This window comes from Ostrinia nubilalis, chromosome 2, assembly GCF_963855985.1.
Source record: "Ostrinia nubilalis chromosome 2, ilOstNubi1.1, whole genome shotgun sequence".
Taxonomy (NCBI): domain Eukaryota; kingdom Metazoa; phylum Arthropoda; class Insecta; order Lepidoptera; family Crambidae; genus Ostrinia; species Ostrinia nubilalis.
The window spans coordinates 2,253,154-2,272,155 of record NC_087089.1 but is presented as its reverse complement, the minus strand read 5'-3'; the positions used below and the strand labels follow the sequence as shown (position 1 = coordinate 2,272,155).

Sequence of the window (19,002 nt, the reverse complement as noted above, 5' to 3'; positions counted from 1 at the left end):
ACCAAAATAACTAATGAAATGTCATCTTTTACTTAATAAAGTAATGGTTTTGACGAAAAAGGAACAAATAATCAAAATTATGAGCGCATAGTTCGCCAAAGTCTTACGTGCGACTACCCAAGTAACATTTTACTCCATTTAAGAGTTCAATAGTCGTTCACATGTACTCCACAAGCTGTGTATGTCAGCTGTATACGAGCTGTATGTATAGCTTGCTATAATGCTTTTATAGAACCAGTTTGGGCACAAATTAGACAGCTTTAAGTTCACTATGGCTGTACATTAGCAGTATAATAGCATTATAATAGCAGTTTAAGTAGTAACATCGTACTTAAGGCTGACTTACGGCACTATATGGGACGCAGTGTGAACCATACAACGTACGTGAGGACAATAAAGAGTAACAAGTGGCTAAATGCACAGCTTTCAAAGTTATAAAGTCCGACAAAAGTACTCCAATGCTACCTAAAGTTCACGTGTGTCTTAAATTATTTCCACATTTTAATATTAGTTTGGTATTTGTACGTGAGTGCCAAGAGGGAAACAACTCGGGCGGATAATCATTTATGCAAATAATAACACGGGTTTTAAATACTTAATAATGTTAATGCCATTGGGAATGCAACTTTATCGTGAAATGTATACATATTTACAGCTAAAATATTTACGCGCCTCTGTAAAAACGCGATATTCATTTTAAAATATTTAAAACTGGCTGAGAGGAAATCTACAATTTTCAGTTTTTGATATTGGATTGGCATTATAATTATATTACGGTAATTAATTATAACATGAAACCAAAACTCAATCGCTCTATCTGCGAATTTTGTGATAAATCTGCATTAATTTTGGAGATTTATTTGGTAAATATTTTAGGTTATGTAGAACAAAATGGTGGAAATGAAATACGGCTATGTGAACTGTTATAACTCCAATTTAATGCGGTGAGCGTATATTAGGTTCACATGTGTTCTGTTAGAATGCTGTTATCTATATGAAGTTCCACATTTGTACCACTACAGCGCTAATGTCTATAAATTTATTCTAATGTGAACTTATGTACAGCTTTAAGATGTACCTAGTTCAGGTCAATTGTGTATCTTTAATTCTTTCAAATACTGAAATTTTAGAGATCCGCAATAAAAATTATTAATGTCCGTTAAATCGCCTAGCCCAGGTACTAATAGTCAAGTATGAATACCTAAAGCATCAGACGGTAGTGTTCCCGGTTTAAATTCGTTTATTATGCTTGACAATTTATTCAAAGCGGAATGAGGAATACGATTTTCAATAGCCCATGTTCTTATTTTTTTTTTGCGAAAGGTTAAATAATTGTCCAAATCAAAATGGTATTCACTATCACAAGAACTGCAATCATCACACTCTGATATCTGGTATATTTTGAAGGGAAATTTCAGGTTCAGGCATAATATTTTCCTCTGCATCATGTACAGAACCACCATGAACAACTAAAAACAGGCTTGGGGAAATGTGTAATAGAATATCACATTCACATTCGTGTTCAGCTTAAAGCAAATAAGAGTAGTACTTGTGGACAAATAAACTGCTATTGATGTTAATGGACAACACATATAGTCCTTTTAACAGCCTACAGTGTACATGCGAACCATTGAAACACTTTTGTACAGATAGTAAAAAAAGGTTATTTTAATTATCACAAACAAGTCCTACTACAGCTACTAGCTGTATAACAGTCTAAAACAAGTAAACATAACAGCCTTTGGCTTTATAAATGACCACGTGTGTTCTATTAAAATGCTAGCTCTATAACATCGTACAAGTAGGCCGTTAAACAGCGGTTGCCGTATCTCTACCCTCCTATAATGCTCTTAGTCAGATGGCTGACTAAAGGATAGTTGTTAGAGTATTATAACACCAACAATCGTATAAAAGTATAACTCTACACTAGTCTACACTCCTATAAGTCCCTTAGACAGGTATAGGTGTAATTAATTGCAATAATACAGCTTATACATCACGAGTGAACTGTACTAATGCTTTAAGTACACATTGGAACTAAATGTGAACTCTTAAATGGAGTAAAATGTTACTTGGGTAGTTCTGGACAGAAATAAGTGGGAGACCCTAGAGGCTACGTTTAAAAATTAATATTCATTAATAATTCTAAAAATAATTATTATAAACGTACCTGCATAGATCCAGCGGTGCAGTTTAGCTCAGCCTTGGTTCGGTTCAAAAATATGATGGGACTCAAATCATCTAATTTCGTTACCTGAAACAAAATTAAAATTATAAGAAAGAAATTCAAATGAACAATCAGTAATAACAATCGGGTTTAAAAAACAAATGAAAAAGAAAACGTTTTTTTTTCTATAGATTTACGATGCGTTTTCTTCTTTTGTTGGCAATCAACCTCTTTGCCAGTTGTTTGAGATTTTTCGCGCCTTTTGACGTTCAAATTATTTTTTAATTTACTTTTTCTTGGCGCAGCAATAATTTTATGCAGCCAGCACTATTACCACGCATTACTCGTAATTAAATATGGATCGGTTTAAAAATGTTCTCTCGCTAAATGCGTTGTAAAATGCCAAGCATCACAACAATTTTAGTAATTGATAAATGTGAGAGGAATCTCCATAAATAAGTGCATAATATCGTTGGACGGGACATTAAAATAGGCAAGCAATTATTGTGAATGAAGTATTTAAGCGGCAATAAAGGTAATCGTCCGTCTACACAGCTCGGCATACCAAACGCAGCAATAAATCTATATTGCTAATTATTGGCTGCGAGGTCTACTATCTCTGCATGTTTCCATTGACTAAAATTTTTAAAAAATATTGTGTGCTTTATTCAAATTCGTTCGTTCGTTCGTTTCAGCCGAAAGACGTCCACTGCTGGACAAAGGCCTCCCCCAAGGATTTCCACAAAGACCGGTCCTGCGCCGCTTGCATCCAGGTACATCCCGCGACCTTCACCAGATCGTCGGTCCACCTAGTGGGAGGCCTGCCCACGCTACGTCTTCCAGCTCGTGGTCGCCACGAGCCCCGCCCACTGCCACTTGATTTTAGCGATTCTGCGGGCTATGTCAGTCACTCTGGTTCTCCTACGGATCTCCTCATTTCTGATTCGATCACGCAGGGAAACTCCGAGCATAGCACGCTCCATCGCTCTTTGGGTGACCTTGAGCCTTCTTATGAGGCCCATAGTAAGCGACCACGTCTCAGAGCCATACACCATCACTGGCAACACACCATTATTCAAATTGCTGCACATTATCTAATTTTATAAATTATTCGTCAAAAAATGCATAATATGGGTTTTGCTTACACTTTAGAACGGATCTCCGTTTTTAAATGTTTAAATGACCAAAATTCCAAAACCTTAAGACTTTTTTGACAAGTTGACTGGATTAAAAAGTACACCAACCACTAGGTACCGATGACTAGTGATCACTCATTCTCTACATAGCTTATCTAAAACTTTATTATTAATCAAGAAAACTGGCCAAAGTTACAAAAGTTGCCGGTATAATCCCGTGTGACAATGGAACCCACCACCAGGTCCACAGGCTATCTATACGTAATAGCGAAATCCATCATAGCAGTGGTTGTTCGGAAACCCATAACAATATATCTGACCACTGCAATCGTCTCTACATTGTAACACAGAACCTACCACACTTGTTATGTTTACTGAGCATTGAGCAAATTATAGATTATTAGTTGGAATGAGGCTTTACAATGTATGGTAATCGATTATTGTTTATTTTATATGGCTCTATAATTTTCTGCATCATCATCATTTCAGCCACAGGACGTTTAGCAGTTAAACATAGGCTTCCCCCAGTGACTTCCACATCGCACGGTTGGTAGCTGCATCCAGCGCCTTCCTGCTAACTTTATCAGGTCGTAGGTTCACCTTGTGGGTGGACGTCCCACGCTGCGTTTTCCGATACGTGACCTCCACTCTAGAACCTTGCTGCCCCATCGTCCGTCAGTTCTGCGTACTATGTGCCCTACCCATTTCCATCCCATCTATAATTTTATGTTGTCTTTATTTTACGATTAAAGTGTATAAAACACTCTCTATAAAAATATTTCAAATGCGTAAACTTCCATGACTTCGGGTATAAATCCTCCTTACTATCTTAATTTGTCTCTCGCAAGAATCGAACTTGCTAACAGCTGCTTTTAGTATCCAATACGTGAGTCACTAGGCCAAGCAGCCGTCAACTATCGTTAACGAGCTGTCATTGACTTTACTAGACTTTATAAATTAGCTGGTAAACAAACAAATAAATCTCACAATATACTATACAATTCTGTTGTAAAATCGCACCTATTACAGCTGAATAAGATAGCACAATAAAGCTTGATGTGCCCGTGCAAAAACAACAAGTCTCCCGCAAACGGCGCCACAGTACGGCATATTGTGGTTAACCCACTTACGTGATCGGTAAATACTATTTATTGTGCTCTCCGGTCAGTCCACTTCCAATTCGTCTAAAGTTACTTTTGAAACAAAGCGATTGGATTGCTGTTAGCGGTAGAAAGCTATGTAGTAGGAGAATAATCCTCCTTCTGGCGCACTTGGCTAAAAAGCTTCATTTTAAAACGACAAATAATAGATTTTCATATTTTTCAGTTGCACATTACAAGTTAAGTTTTTGATAGTTAGGTTTTGGAAGTTAGGTTTTCGCAAGGTAGGATTTCGATAGTTAGGTTTTGGGTTTTATTTTTTTTGAAAATGACATGTTAATCGAAATAGAATGTAATGTATTTTTGTAAATTGTTCAACGCAATATGTACCTATTTTGATGTGAATTGAATTTGGAATTTAGGTTTTCGACAGTTAGGTTTTGGAAAGTTAGGTTTTCAAGGTTAGGTTTTCAAAGTTAGGTTTTGGAAGTAAAGTTTTCGAAAGACACTCGTAAGTTTCTTTAGGGTTTGGAAGTTAGGTTTTCGAAAGCTTGGAAAGTTTAAACACGTTTTCAGAATTAGGTTTTGAAAGTTAATTTTTCGAATAGATAAATACATGCATTCAAAGTTAGGTTTTGCTTAGATATCTACTGTTTACACCATAGAAAAATAAAACTAATAAACGGAATTTAGGCGGTCTTCAATATGTACATACTTTCCCATCCAGCACGGTCTGCTCAGGCAGGCCCTCTCTCTGGTATACTTGATTTTTTGGCCTGCGAGTCGTAGTTGACTGCGCGCGCAATGTTACATTTTCAAAGAGAGAAGTTAGGTTTTCGAATGGTTTTCAACAGTTTTTGGAGTTCGGTTTTCGAAGGTTAGGTTTCTGAAAGGTAGTTTTCCAGAAGTTTTGTTTTCAGAGTTAGATTTCGTAAGTTAGGTTTTCTTTTGATGTCTGCTTTTTATTGCACATCACTCAAAACTGACTGAAATAAATACTAAGTTGAAAAGACACGATAATACATACTTTCCCATCCAGCACGGTCTGCTCGGGCAGGCCTTCGCCCTGGTACTCGATGTTGTTGGCCTGCGAGTCGTAGTTGGACTGCGCGCGCGCGCACGCCACCGCGCACGCCAGCACGCACCATATCAGCGCCATCTCTGTTCTGGAATAGGAAAACTAGGATTAATTTTGTTGTCAAAATCAAAAGTCAAAGTCAAAAATTTCTTTATTTGTATAGAATATTAAATGTGCTTTACAAATCGATGTCTTATAATTATATCTAGACAATACTAAAGAAACCAGAAACTACTGTTTGTGCTAAATCAAAAAGAGGTCGATAGGGCTCAGCTCATCTAGAAGAAAACCAACATTATTATTACGGAAAGAGGTGGACAGATGACCTCATAAAGGTTGAAACAAAGCGCTGGAAGCAGGTTCCTGCCAACCGACCAATCTGTAAATCATTGGGAGAGACTTATGTTCAGCAGTGGGCATCATGTGCCTGAAAGATGATGATGATTATGGAGACATCTTCTCTCTATGTTATCCTGTTTTAAATTTTTATGAAAGGTAAATCTTCGTTCTTGAAAGTTATTTTTAAGATAAAAAGTTCCGATAAAAATCGTATCTATCCAATACTTGTCAAACGAAAGTAGCAATAACATAACTCGGTAGAAATCAGTGAAAACGTCGTAGAAATCTAAAGTGAAAACTTAGAACACATTCTAGTACTTGGCTCCTGGGTATAACCACCGTAGCAACTAGGTGATAAAAGTAAGATATTTATCTTCATCTAACTACTTACTTCTTCTGTAGTATGTGTAGTGACTACCGAAAATGTAACCCTGTTGTTATACCCTATAACCACCATAGGCGTTTCACATGGCTCAATTGGGCCTCTAACGTGCTCTCTGTAGCATGGAATTTTATGCCATTTCGGATAATAAAGTTGATTTAAGCCTGCAACCCTACCAAGCAAGAAACAAACAGGGTACACGCAGTGTTAAAATTCGTCTCACGTGGAAATCAAACCCAGGAACTCCAGATTGACAGAGTCCTGATCTCCGACCACTAGGTTTCACACTATTTATAAGGGCAACTATTACTCATACTACTTAAACTTTCCTACTAACTACTTAAACCATATTCAAAACATAAACGACGAATAAAAACCCAAAGAAAAATCATTCAAATTATACACAATCGAAATCGATTAAAAAAGTCACAAAATGAAAAACGGTCGGTCGGTACCTGCTCCGATATGCTGAGTTATTTCCTTTTTGCGAACGCCCAAGGTTCGACTCCTGAATTATCTTAAACTAAGTTTAATGCGCTCTGGACGAGTTCACAAGTGTTCAATTATTTTTTTCTCTACATTTCTCGCACTGCCAATGTTTCCCTCTACTAGGGGGTCCACACAACCGTTTTCATAATCTTGACTTGACTCGTAAGGAATAAGGCCCAATACATGTTTGTACTTCGTTGGAAAATAGCCCGAACCGGAAATAAGAACCTATGGGAAAACATGAAAGAAGGGATTAGGAGTTTAGGTACAGTCAAAAGTACATCTAAATATATAAAAGGAGAAACTGACTGACTGACTGACAGATCAACGCACAGCCTAAACGGCTAAACGTAGGCACTTGAAATTTGGAAGGGACGTAGCTTAGGTACCGTAGAGGTGCACTAAGAAAGGAATTCCCGAAATTCGCGGGCGGCCGCTAGTCCAACTATATTTTTTGTAGAAAAATTGCTACGAGTGCTTACATTTGCTTGCTTCATATTAAATATGATTTCGATCCATTTGGATGTATTTGTTAAAGTTGAAGTAAGTTTAGACCTACCTATGTCATATCCTGGACTGATCAACATCAGCATTATTTTTTAGAATTTCAAATAGAAAACACCTCAACAGATTGCGTCATATATCCCACCTAACACTAAATTTGTAGCCACCACACAATGATATCAAAACTCTTGATACAAAATGTAATTGCCCACTGATTGAGTCGTAAAGTGTATTCGTACATCTCAATTGGCGGTTTATTCACAATAAATATACACCAGACAAATGTATGAAGATTTTTTGCCTCACAAAAATGATATTTAAGAGTCGCTTGTACGATTCCAAGTAACGAACGCATTAGTCCGAATGAAATCCAAGAAACGCGAAGAAAATATGCTTAATCGGTCGGCATTATTGCACGTGATTTTACCGAAATGACGATTTTAATCAAGCATTATGGTGCAAGTACACTATGCAAGAAATTGGCCGAGACATAATAGTGTGAACACCTCCTCGGTTACTTTTTCCTTCCCCCATCCGTGCGTCGCCCATGGTAAATGCATCTCACTTAACACCAGGTGCGATTGCGGTCAAATACCTGCCTTGTGTAGCATAAAAAAAAAAAAAAAAAAAAAAAAAGAGTAAGGAAGAATAGAAGATACCCCTAACTAATCTAGCCAGCTTTTGGTAAACTACAGAGGTTCGTGCTCTTACAGTGGAGATTAATTGACCTGTTGATTAAAAAAAAAAGAGAGATAGGTTGCACCATCTTATTTTAACTTTGACAAACGTCAAAATTCTGTCAAACTCCATACAAAAAGCACCAGTTATCGTCATAGTTACCGTCAAAGTTAGGTGGTGCAACTTAGCCTAAGTGCTATTACTCGTATGTTAGCAAAGCAAAAATTTGAGTAGACTCTATGAGTCGGAGCTACGAAAGATTTACTGGCTTAACTTAAAAATAAATAAATAATAATAAATAAATATCCTTGGACATTTTACACTGCGCCTCTAGTCCCAAACTAAGCAAAGCTTGTACTATGGGTACTAGACAACAACTAGAAAAATGCTGAGTAACTAGTTTAAAACGCTTTGTGCACTAAAATAACTCCACTGAACCAATAGTATCAATACTGGTCGCTATGACACATATTCTGTGGGTGTTATGCGGCCTTGCTCGGTGAGAGGTTGCGCACGCGTCGATTCCTTGCCTTGACGAAATATCTGTCTGTCTGCTAATATCCTTTTTAATGGACAATTAAACATTCTTATCTGTCTGAGATGTTAAAAGGTTTAATTCATAGTCATTTTTATTTTTGAAAAGAACCGTAATAAAATAATATATCCGACTTGTTTCTTCCCTAAACAAGCTCTTTTCTGTATAGAAATAGGCAGCCAAGAATAACTCGTGGTAACGTAAAATAATTTATTATAGAGAGAGTTACTTTTCATTTTAGTATGTTTTAAGTCGTTTCTTAGGTTTCTTTTTACAGGCACTGTAGTGTAAAGCACGCTTCAATCCTTAATAATTTTTACTATAGAAATACAAAAGATAGATACAAAAGATAGAGATAGTAGATAGACAAAAGCTATTACAGGAAAACAACAACTTGATATCTCTCTCATCCAACCCACGTCAGCCTATAGCTGTACAAAGGCACCACCTGACACCTCTAAACAGCTGAAGGCTGCCGTAGGTGTACCAGTACCAGCAATTACAGTACCCATAACTAATAACCCAAGTTATTACAGCAGTTACGGCATAAATTGCAACAAATATAAGGATCATTAGCTGCTACACGGTCGTACAGTGTGGTTTATAGTTCGATTAGCATGCCAGCATAAAGTGGCTCCATCTGTCGTTGAATATTAATAAGGTATTAGCATTGACTACAATGCGTGTGCGTATGCAAGGGAAGCGGACTGACGACAGAGGTCCTGAGAATGCAGCTAAATTTTTTTATATGAAAAGACACAACAGAAAGCTTTCAATCATAAATTTTCCGACTAAATCTAGAGTTATACAAAAGTGGGGCGTGGTCAAAACTTACCACCAAACCAGATTAACCCATTAAGCAAATTAAGCTATTTCTTAAGGCATCACGACTTAGGGGGCAACAAAAAGAGCACAAAAAGGAATTTGCTAGCTATAAAAACTATTTTCCGCGAATTTAAGACCCATAAGACGCAAGGCAAGTCGCATAAAAATGCGTAGATTTTTTAACTTAGATTGTATCACTCATACAGGGCCAGTAACAGTCAGTCCCTGAATCTGTCGCCTGTCTTCAGTCCTTGGTCTGAAACGTCACCTTTATTCTTCAGAAGTGTGTTGGTAATTTAGTTTTGTTGGTGTTCTTTTTTTTCTTTCTATCTTTCAAAAGCCTGTGTAAATACGCGATAAAAAGAAAAATATTAATTAATCGGCGGTCTGGTTTTTCGTGAGTGGGCCAAAAATCGATCCATAAAACGAACTACATATCGATAAATCAAGACAAAATCCAAACATTTCAAATAAAAGTAAGCTCATACAATACCGTAAACCTCAATTGAATATTAATAACGAAAGCGATAATATTTAACAAACATGCGATGTTTTAATTACCCAATAAATTCTGTAGTTTGTTGATGTGGCGTTTAATTAATTTTATTTCACGTTATTAGTAAGGCCGTCGCTTACCTGATTTTATTTCATAAATCATTTATGGCATTGATTGTTTTTCATTAGCATTAGTAGGCTTATGTAAGAAAAAAGATTTGAGCTAAGTAATTCTTTTGTGAAAAAAAATTGATAAACATTACTTCATTTGAAGGAATTATTGCTGCCATTTTTAGAGTAATTTATTAGTTTTAGCTAATTTATTTCATGACGCAATTTCCCTAAAACACTTAATTTCTAAATTTAATAAATAACTTTCATTAAAAAAAATATATATGTTTACTTAGTATTAGGTTACTTAGTAATTTGTAAATACATTATTGCTTACCATCAGGTGATCCGTCTGCTCGTTTGCCTCGTATCACATAAAAAAAAAAAAAAAAAAATAGATTTTCGGTTGCTTTTAAATCAATAGATAGTCAATTGGGTTGACAAAAAGTCATTTTATATTTTCCTAATCATTAACATCATCATTATCAGCCACAGGACGTCCACCTCATATAGTATTACCCCAACGATTTCCAGTTTCCTATTGCTATACCTAAATGCATGGAAAAACTCTCTCTTAGAGCACACAAAAGTTTCTCAACAGATCGCAGTGTCAACTGTTACGAGTAAACAGAAAAAAAACCGAAAAGGTCAAAGCACCTAATACATGGTTACAAGCAGAAAACAGTGTATTTTAAAGATTTTTTTACACAAATAAGGCTCGCTTTACATGTACAATTCCGTGGGAGAGCCAGTTCTGCCAGCGGTTTATAAATGTGTTAATTAAATCAAATATACCAGTTCGTCTAGTCGGGTTTGCGAGTCAATGTTTCTATAAATGGCTTGACTAAAGGTAAACTGCATTGGCTTTGTAATTATTCAACATGTGCCTTGTTTTGAAGAATTAACACAAGAGTTAACTGTTCTGTTGGAAGAACAAAAAAGTGAGACTTATAAATAATTCTCGTTACTCAGAAATCGCATGCAAGAGTGGAATATGTGTTAGATGAACAGCTATTTAAAAACATTCCTGCTAAAGAACGATCCCGTACAGCTAAGATCTGATATTTTTGTTCTTAAATTATCACACTAGTTTTGCAATGCCTGCTTTTTTGCACTGTGCATTTGATAATATCTTTTGACCATTTAAAAATCATACATTTATAATAGGTTATTTTACGAAAAATAAAAATATCCAATTCAGGACATTTTTAAGGCTCGTAGTATAAAATCCAGCTCAAAACTAAATTTTCCTGAAGTAGAGTTAACTCAAATAAAAACTAATCACAGGCTTGTAGTAGTTGTAGTTATTCTTATGCAAAGATTAATACTAGAATCATCGTTTCAAAAAAATATGATTCACTAGTTTATTTTCCTAAGCACCAAACTATCACAGATTTACTATGCAATATGCACGCACACGTATACATTATTATTATACATATAAAAAATGCAGGTGCACGTTTGTTTCAAGACACATCCATATATTACCCACTGTTTCTCTGGACAGTTATGCCATAACATATCCGTGGCATTACCGCATAATATTCATAATTTATTTTACATTCATACCATAACCGTAGTATTTAATTTATTAATGCGCTGAATCGGTTACTTACTGCTGTTGTGTTTTTAAGTTATGTCTTTATACCGCTAAGAACTTTAAGCAGACGCTACAGGGTGAAATTTAAATCGTTGGCATCCTTTTAAATAAGACTCTACTCATGATATTTTTTGTCTCTACTCATGGCATTTTAAGTCATTGGATTTTTCTCATATTGAAAAGGATGCCAAGAGATCAATTGCACCCTGTACAAAGAAGTGTAGAGCCCTCGTAGACTGCGTAGCCTGCCCCATAAAGTGACTGGTTTAATGACAACTGGCTATAAAACAAAACAAGAATAATACGAAACATAGAAAATTCATTTGTAATTTTTTAAGTTCTCTAGCGGACTCTAGCGGGAACTTTAATTTTAAAACATTTAAGGCTCATTTTAGGAAAACCACTTTATCTATGACAAAACGAAAAAGTCACGATGCGATTTATAACTCCGCCAAAAAACCAAAGTTCGTTTCCAAAACTGGAAAGTATACGTTTGATGGTTGTCTCGAGATAAAAAATGGACAAATTCAAACCAGCGAGGTTCAAGGACCCTGCGGAGCCAGGGTTTTATTCATCCATAAATTTGGCAGTTAAATGCATTTCGGAATGACATTTGGATGTTTTTTGCGGCCGTATCGATGTGGTATCGGCGCGAGAGTGAGGCGGGGCGAGAGGCGATTTTGATATCCAATGCCTGTATGAAACGAAACTCCAAACTTGATTCTAGTGATATAATGTATAATGTTAACCATATATTTTGAAAGGAAGAAAGAAACATTACATGCATTATAGACATAACAGTGGAGTGGCACATAGGTAATAATGATAAAGAAAAACAAAAACAAGAATAAAATGAGTAGTGCTCAGAGTAGGTACTCGCTATGATACCCACTGCAACGGGACCCCACTCAACATTTATTGCCGTGGCCCACGGTGACGGAGACAACGACTCTGGTTTTCATGGTTTCATTTGCATACCAGCTTGGGAATATTAAATTGTACGTTACTTTAAACCCTGAAGTTTCATTTCTTATGTACATTAGTACATAGTACCAGTTTTCTTGCAAAAAAATAATGTATATTTAATTACGAGTATTTAGTGTTAATCAGGAAACGTGCGGTGACTTCAGAGCCTCTTCTCACAGTCTTACTTCATTGTTCGGCGATTTCACGGTATCACAAGATCGCAATGTAACTACATCGTTTCCTCACACGGGCCATGTACTAGGAGCATATACCTACACTGTGGATGCAAAACCCATATGTATGGTGGCTCTTGCAGCTGTCCACCTATTCGTTTTTAAACATCAAACGGACTTGTAACGTCACGATGGCAAGGGATTCCATTGACATTCGGTGTCCACCCACAGACATGATCATACCCAGAATTCGACCTTCTGTAATCGTACGCAAATCATAGTATAATGAATCATAAAGAATACAAATTCTTTATGATATAAAATCATGTAAAATCTAACCTCGCATTCAAATAGTAAGTCGTTTCAAAGTCTTCAAAATTTTGCTCCAATTACATACATCCTTGTTACAAAGCATGCATTACATCAATTTTACTACAAAAACCATTATAATTCGGCTCCCTTGCTAAAATTAGCCATATTTGCACTGATGGGAGAATGATGACTGCTCTCCTCAAAAAAGTTCCTTCATAATGATACACTATGGAACGGCTTCAAATGCGTTTCTTCGTAATATGTATCCCTTAATTTGAAGATCCCAAAGGAGTTTTTTGGATTCGAAAAGCAGGATGTTTGTTTTTTGACTGCACGGATAAAGTTAGTATTTTTTTCTATGAAAATAATATTGTGAGAAATCTAGAGATTTTTATTCTATAAAGCGCGACGCACATCAAGGGAAACACTGTGACAACTTACATAATTGCAATAAGTGCTATTTTCAAAAAAAAATCCTTTACCAATGCTCTAAAAATGTAGACTGTAGAAATAGACTTACGCCCGTATTCACAAACATTACTATGAGGTCTTACAGTGAGCGTGAACGCACAGGGTGGACATACGAACCAATCACAGAGCTCTATCCAACACTGTGCGTTCGATTTGCTGCTTCACTTAAACAAGCATCGTTTGTGAATACGGACGATAGCACATCGATTACGCAATAGAATCTGCCACGAATATTACATAGTTTATATTCTAGAGGCTATGCGCTATGGTTAGTTAGCGGGCGACGACACCCACTCGGCGATAAATCAACCCGCTAAAGCGCCCGCTCGTGACCAAGCCGCAGCCTTAGGCTATAAAAAGCCTTATGACGGAGTCGAACCATATCCAAGCGCCCACTTGAAACCAATGCAGTGCAATCGGCATTAAAATTATATAATTATAAATAACTGACATCCGCTTACGATATTTTACACTTTTAAAGTAATTAATTTCATTAAAGTAATTTAAAAAATAAAATAAATAAATAAATAAATAAATATAAATAAATATCTTTGGACATTTTACACTGCGCTTCTAGTCCCAAACTAAGCAAAGCTTGTACTATGGGTATTTTTTGCCAAAATACTTTATATTTTGGCAAAAAATACCCATAAATAATGTTCTACAAAATTTCAAATGTCCAGTAAGGTACAATTTTTAAATAGATAAAAATACCTAGTTAATCTGGATTGCACATCGCACAACGAAAATTTTGATAAGCGCAATGTAGGCAATCTAATCACTATAATAGCGGTCTCTTTCTTTGTTAATGAAAAAGCTCGTTCAAAGCTTTTTGTGGTTTCAGCTCGATATAAACTTTTTGTGGGCTCAATACCTTGTACTCTTAGGCCCAGTTTTTTGATTCTTAGTTAAAATAACTAATTGTTAAATTTTGCACTAATGGTTAAATATTAACAAAATGTAAACAAATAGTTAAAAAATTTACTAAAAGTCAAACTAACCATTGTTCGAAAAACATTTTTTCCTATTTAACCACTTGTCATTTGACATCTGTCAAATTTGACCATTGGTTATTTTAACTACGAATCAAAAAACCGGGCCTTAGATAGTTTTATTAGAAGAAGCAGCCTCTTTTGGAAATGACACAATATTTAATGAGGCTCTTACAAGGAAATCAACCTTTGCCAAAAAAGCAAGTAGATCACCAGTCTGATGGCTTTTCATCAGATCTAATAGAAGAACTACTTATTGCCATGCACGTAAAGTCACTACAGCAACTAGTAAGTATCCCATAACAATAAGAATGTTACGTAATAAATATGAAATCTACTTTGTAACAAAGTCCGGAAAGGATTAACTAGCCAGAGCCATAAATATCCCCTACTCCTAGCCTTAAGGTGGATATATACTAGAGCACTTTCTCGAGCACTTCTATGTAATGTACCTAACGTTCTTACAAATGGTACATCTTTACTAATATTATAAAGCTGAAGAGTTTGTTTGTTTGTTTGTTTACGTGAACGCGCTAATCTCAGGAACTACCGGTCCGATTTGAAAAATCTAGATAGCCCATTTATCGAGGAAGGCTATATACCATCACGCTACGAGTAATAGGTGCAGAGCAAAAATGAAAAATGTTTCGAAAACGGGTTTTCACGCGTACGAAGTCGCGGGCACAGCTATTATAGATAAAAGCTCAGTTTCCAAAATATTTTCATGTAATGTAGCGTTCCCGCGAATGCTCCGTGCTCTTTTCAGCGTTATGATCACAGTGAGTGTACATTTACCCGTAACACTTCGTTGTACCTTGCGTTCACTCTTGTTGAAATGTGCATCGCCCGATGGCTTAACGATATTTTACACCAATACGCTCGTTGGTTTGTACAATTAGTTAGGTTGAAACAAAACGGCGAAAAGGTGATACACTAGAACCGATCATAGAGTGGCTCGTTGTTCTGTTACAAGTAAATGCTCTAGTGTATAACCACCTTTAGCAGACCGGATTTGTATGGCGATTCATTTATTACGACCATTTCTAACATTCCGTCATCGGACCTTATTAAAACTTCCCTGCCTCGAGAATTTGTACTTTAACGCATAAATAACAGAGTTCAAAATGCCTGTTTTGTGAGTGTGTTAAGTATAAAAGCTTTCGTAATATGTAGGAGTAAGTTTTGGAGTAGTCATTAAAGTTGCATATCGAGCTTTGAACTTCAAGATATTATTTATTATGAGCTTTTATTGGGTTTTAGTTACAGCATCTTGCCATCTTTTAGATTACAAGGAAAATATTGTATCACACCATTTTTCAAATTGGATTACTAATACAAGTAGAAGTAATTTCGAAAAATGCACCCAAATTTCAATATTTTCCGTGATAAATGGGGGTTGGTTTGTTCCTTGTGGTTTTGACAGAACAGAAGCGCTCCCACTCTTTTCGTGAAGGTCGTAAGATACGACAAGGGTCAAATACTCGTATGTGAACATGATAGACTAAGAGCTGGTGAACGACAGACCTACGTCATTTTATAAAAGCTGAAAGTTTGCCAGCGTATGCTCCCAATATAGGTTAGAATGTTGGTGCATCATGGAGTTTGGGCCATGGTGGGCTCGTCCTCATCGGTCAGACAGTTTTGACAGATCTAACTCCTTGCCAGACAATCTTTTGAGGGTGGCTGAAGGATGACCCAAACTTCATGATGCACCAACATTCATTCAGCTTTTATAAAATGACATAGGTCTGCTTCTGGCGTTCACTAGCTCTTAGTCTATGAGACTTCTCCACCCGTCTGACCAGAGTGGGGAGTGTAGACCAAATCCTTCATTTGCCTCTGTTAAATTATATGATCGTGCTCCTGCAGTTGATTTCAAAGAATGAACGTTATGATGATAATCATATTCAAATCCAAAAATACTAGTTTTAAAAGTTAACTAACAAGAAAATCCATATTCAACACATCTCGATCTTGCATGTTCTCATTAATTCAAGAACACGGTAATAACGGTGAAAGTTATTATTTTCTTGTTTTCCTTAGATGTAAATTAGCAGATTTGTTGCGATTACTGTTATTATTATTTACATGAACTCTATATGGAAATTCAATTTCTATTTAATAAGCAGAGATGCATAATTTAATATGTATAAATAATTGTATATTCAACGAGTATAACTTAAAAGTCACTGGTTGGGTTTTTACTGGCGGTCAAGCTGTAGATCCTGGCTACACAGGAGTTGCAGCGGTGGGAACGAGAGGTGGGAAAGTCTAATTTATAATTCCTCTATGGATAGTCCTATACTATAACTTAAAATACTATTTGTGTAGGTACCCTGTGCAACTTTAAAGAATCTATACGTTAATTTAGGTACCTGAGGGATTTAACCTTGTACGAGTATTCTTTGGGGAAAGATTTTTTAAAATCCTATCCAGATCCGAATATTATAAAGAATGTGTCTACTCTTTCTTTATGTATTAGAAGCTATTTGCACAGAATAAATACGTGACCTGCTCAACAATGCTCTCTCCCAAATACGGTCAACTGCACGTCAAACTAAACACTAGCATCTTCTGAGGTTGTGTTAAAAGCTATTTTGCAACAACTATACAGCTTGATGCTGCATATCGGTGAGGTTAATCACTCTGTGTGTCTTATTGGCCATCTCCCATTGTTGAATGTAGGCCGGCGCGCAAGGACGACTGTCGAGTTTAAACAGTTGGGTTCACCCCATCAAACCATTCTAGATTTTATTACCACTACTTTGAAGCTTAAAATCCTTTGTTAATAACTTAATCTGGAATCGGAAAATCTCATGTATCTTAGGCTGAAGGTGGTAGAGTTCAGAGTCGATTGGTCATGCCAACGAGTCTTTTCAGGTAGGTCGTACAGTTGTGCAAATGCACTAATTGTAAGTAGGTTGGTTGTGACACTGTTCAGGTGGCCATTTTGATTGTTCCTGATAGCAGCTGGTTGAGGAATGTCTGATATTTATCTTTGCTTTGTTCCTGCAGTATTTGCAAGACTAGTATCAGATTTTATTAGGTTAATCGGAACGTAACAGTAATGGTAGAGCTATGAGAGATAGGAACCAGTAATAAACAGTCTGTGCTATGCTATTCGGAATCAAATGGAACATTGGTTTTTAAGTTAGCCAATGAACTACTAAAATGTACCTAAATAAACTCCAAAATCAGCTCGTAACTGTCCCAGTGTATAGGTAATTTTGCTCATACATCTCAGACATGAATTAAATTCTAAAAACTTCTATAACCAATATTATAAAGCTGAAGAATTTGTTTGCTTGAACGTGATAAATGTCAGGAACTATTGAAAAAATATTATTGTGTTGGATAGCCCATTTATCGAGGAAGGAACCCAATGGGGGTGGAGCAGTAAAGAAAAATGTTGCAAAAAAGGGAAATATTATTCAAACTATTTTCAGAACTATATTACGAAGTCGCGGGAACAATTAGTACCAAAATACGAGTAAATCCAGTTTTAGACAATGTAGTATAATTGGTAAGCTCTACGTTCCCTTATTTTACCTTCAACTCAAAACGTACCCTAATACAGAATGCGAATAGACCAGTCTTACAAATAAAGCTATTCCCAAATCGAGAAAAACTCAAACCTAAGTTTTTTCAAAAAACTGCCGACAGCTTCCGATGGGAATTTTATGGAAATACCTTTACATGCTTATTCATACTTCGCACCACCAATATGGCACAAGCAAGTGCTCCTTACAGAAACGTGTCTCTCGCAAAAAGTGAAAGCAGTTGCCACCAAAAAAGAATGGATAAGGTCGACCACCATTACATCATATGCCACACTTGCTGTGCTGCCTTTAAACGCATAGATGCACCTTAAATCAAGGCATTAAAGTTCATGATTTAAAGCACAGAAGCGCGTGAGTTGGTGCATCCATATTCGAGTATTGAGATGCAAGGTTTTTGTAATGCCACTTGATTGTTTGGTGCCCGAGTCAGAGCCAGTTCTTTGGTGACGTACGAGTTTGTAAACACTAGTTTTTGACGCAGATTTACCCGTCTGGGTTTCAGTCTGTCACAGAGCCTGTTTTGTCACTAGTTGACAAAGTCCCTGAGAGCTTATTGGGAAGTTATCTGTCAGATAACGATATGAAACTTTTAGGAACAGATGAAATTGACTCTTACCAGAATCTCACACTTTTGGATGACACAGATTCAGGTTCAGATTTTCTGTAATATTACCCGTAGAAATAATTTTCTGAAAGGTAAACTGGTACTTGCATGTACTCGTGTACATACAGTCGAGTTGTTTATCCACTCGATGAACGTATGACGTGACTTTATTCGCATTTTTGTGGGTATTAGACTTATATTCAGCAATTAACAGATTTAGACTAATGTAATTTATTATTGTATAGAACTGCAACCACAGAACTTAAGCAACACAGTATCATAATATAAGATCGAATAATATAGTATATCGAATCCATTCGAATCAGCAACACACTGGCTGTATAAAAAGGAAAACAACACTTACAAAAGTAACTTTCCGTTAATCAGATCGTCTGACTCTATTACTGTCTGGAGACCGATTGTTGAAGCACTCGAATATGAAATATTCGATACTACTCGTATGCAAACGAGTCGTGCAAATCTTT

At 36.3% G+C, this 19,002-nt stretch overlaps 1 protein-coding gene across 1 annotated transcript in view; it reads right to left on the bottom strand.

Annotated features, from left to right (window-relative positions):
• The window catches only part of LOC135079879 (titin), a 104,377-nt gene that overhangs the window by 19,888 nt on the left and 65,487 nt on the right, over window positions 1–19,002 (bottom strand). Inside the window, exons 4-5 of the mRNA XM_063974521.1 lie at window positions 5,431–5,569; window positions 2,171–2,254 (exon numbers count right to left, since the gene is read on the bottom strand). Of these exons, the coding sequence (XP_063830591.1) occupies window positions 2,171–2,254; window positions 5,431–5,562 (216 nt within the window). The 5' untranslated portion in view covers window positions 5,563–5,569. The remainder of the gene's footprint in view (window positions 1–2,170; window positions 2,255–5,430; window positions 5,570–19,002) is intronic.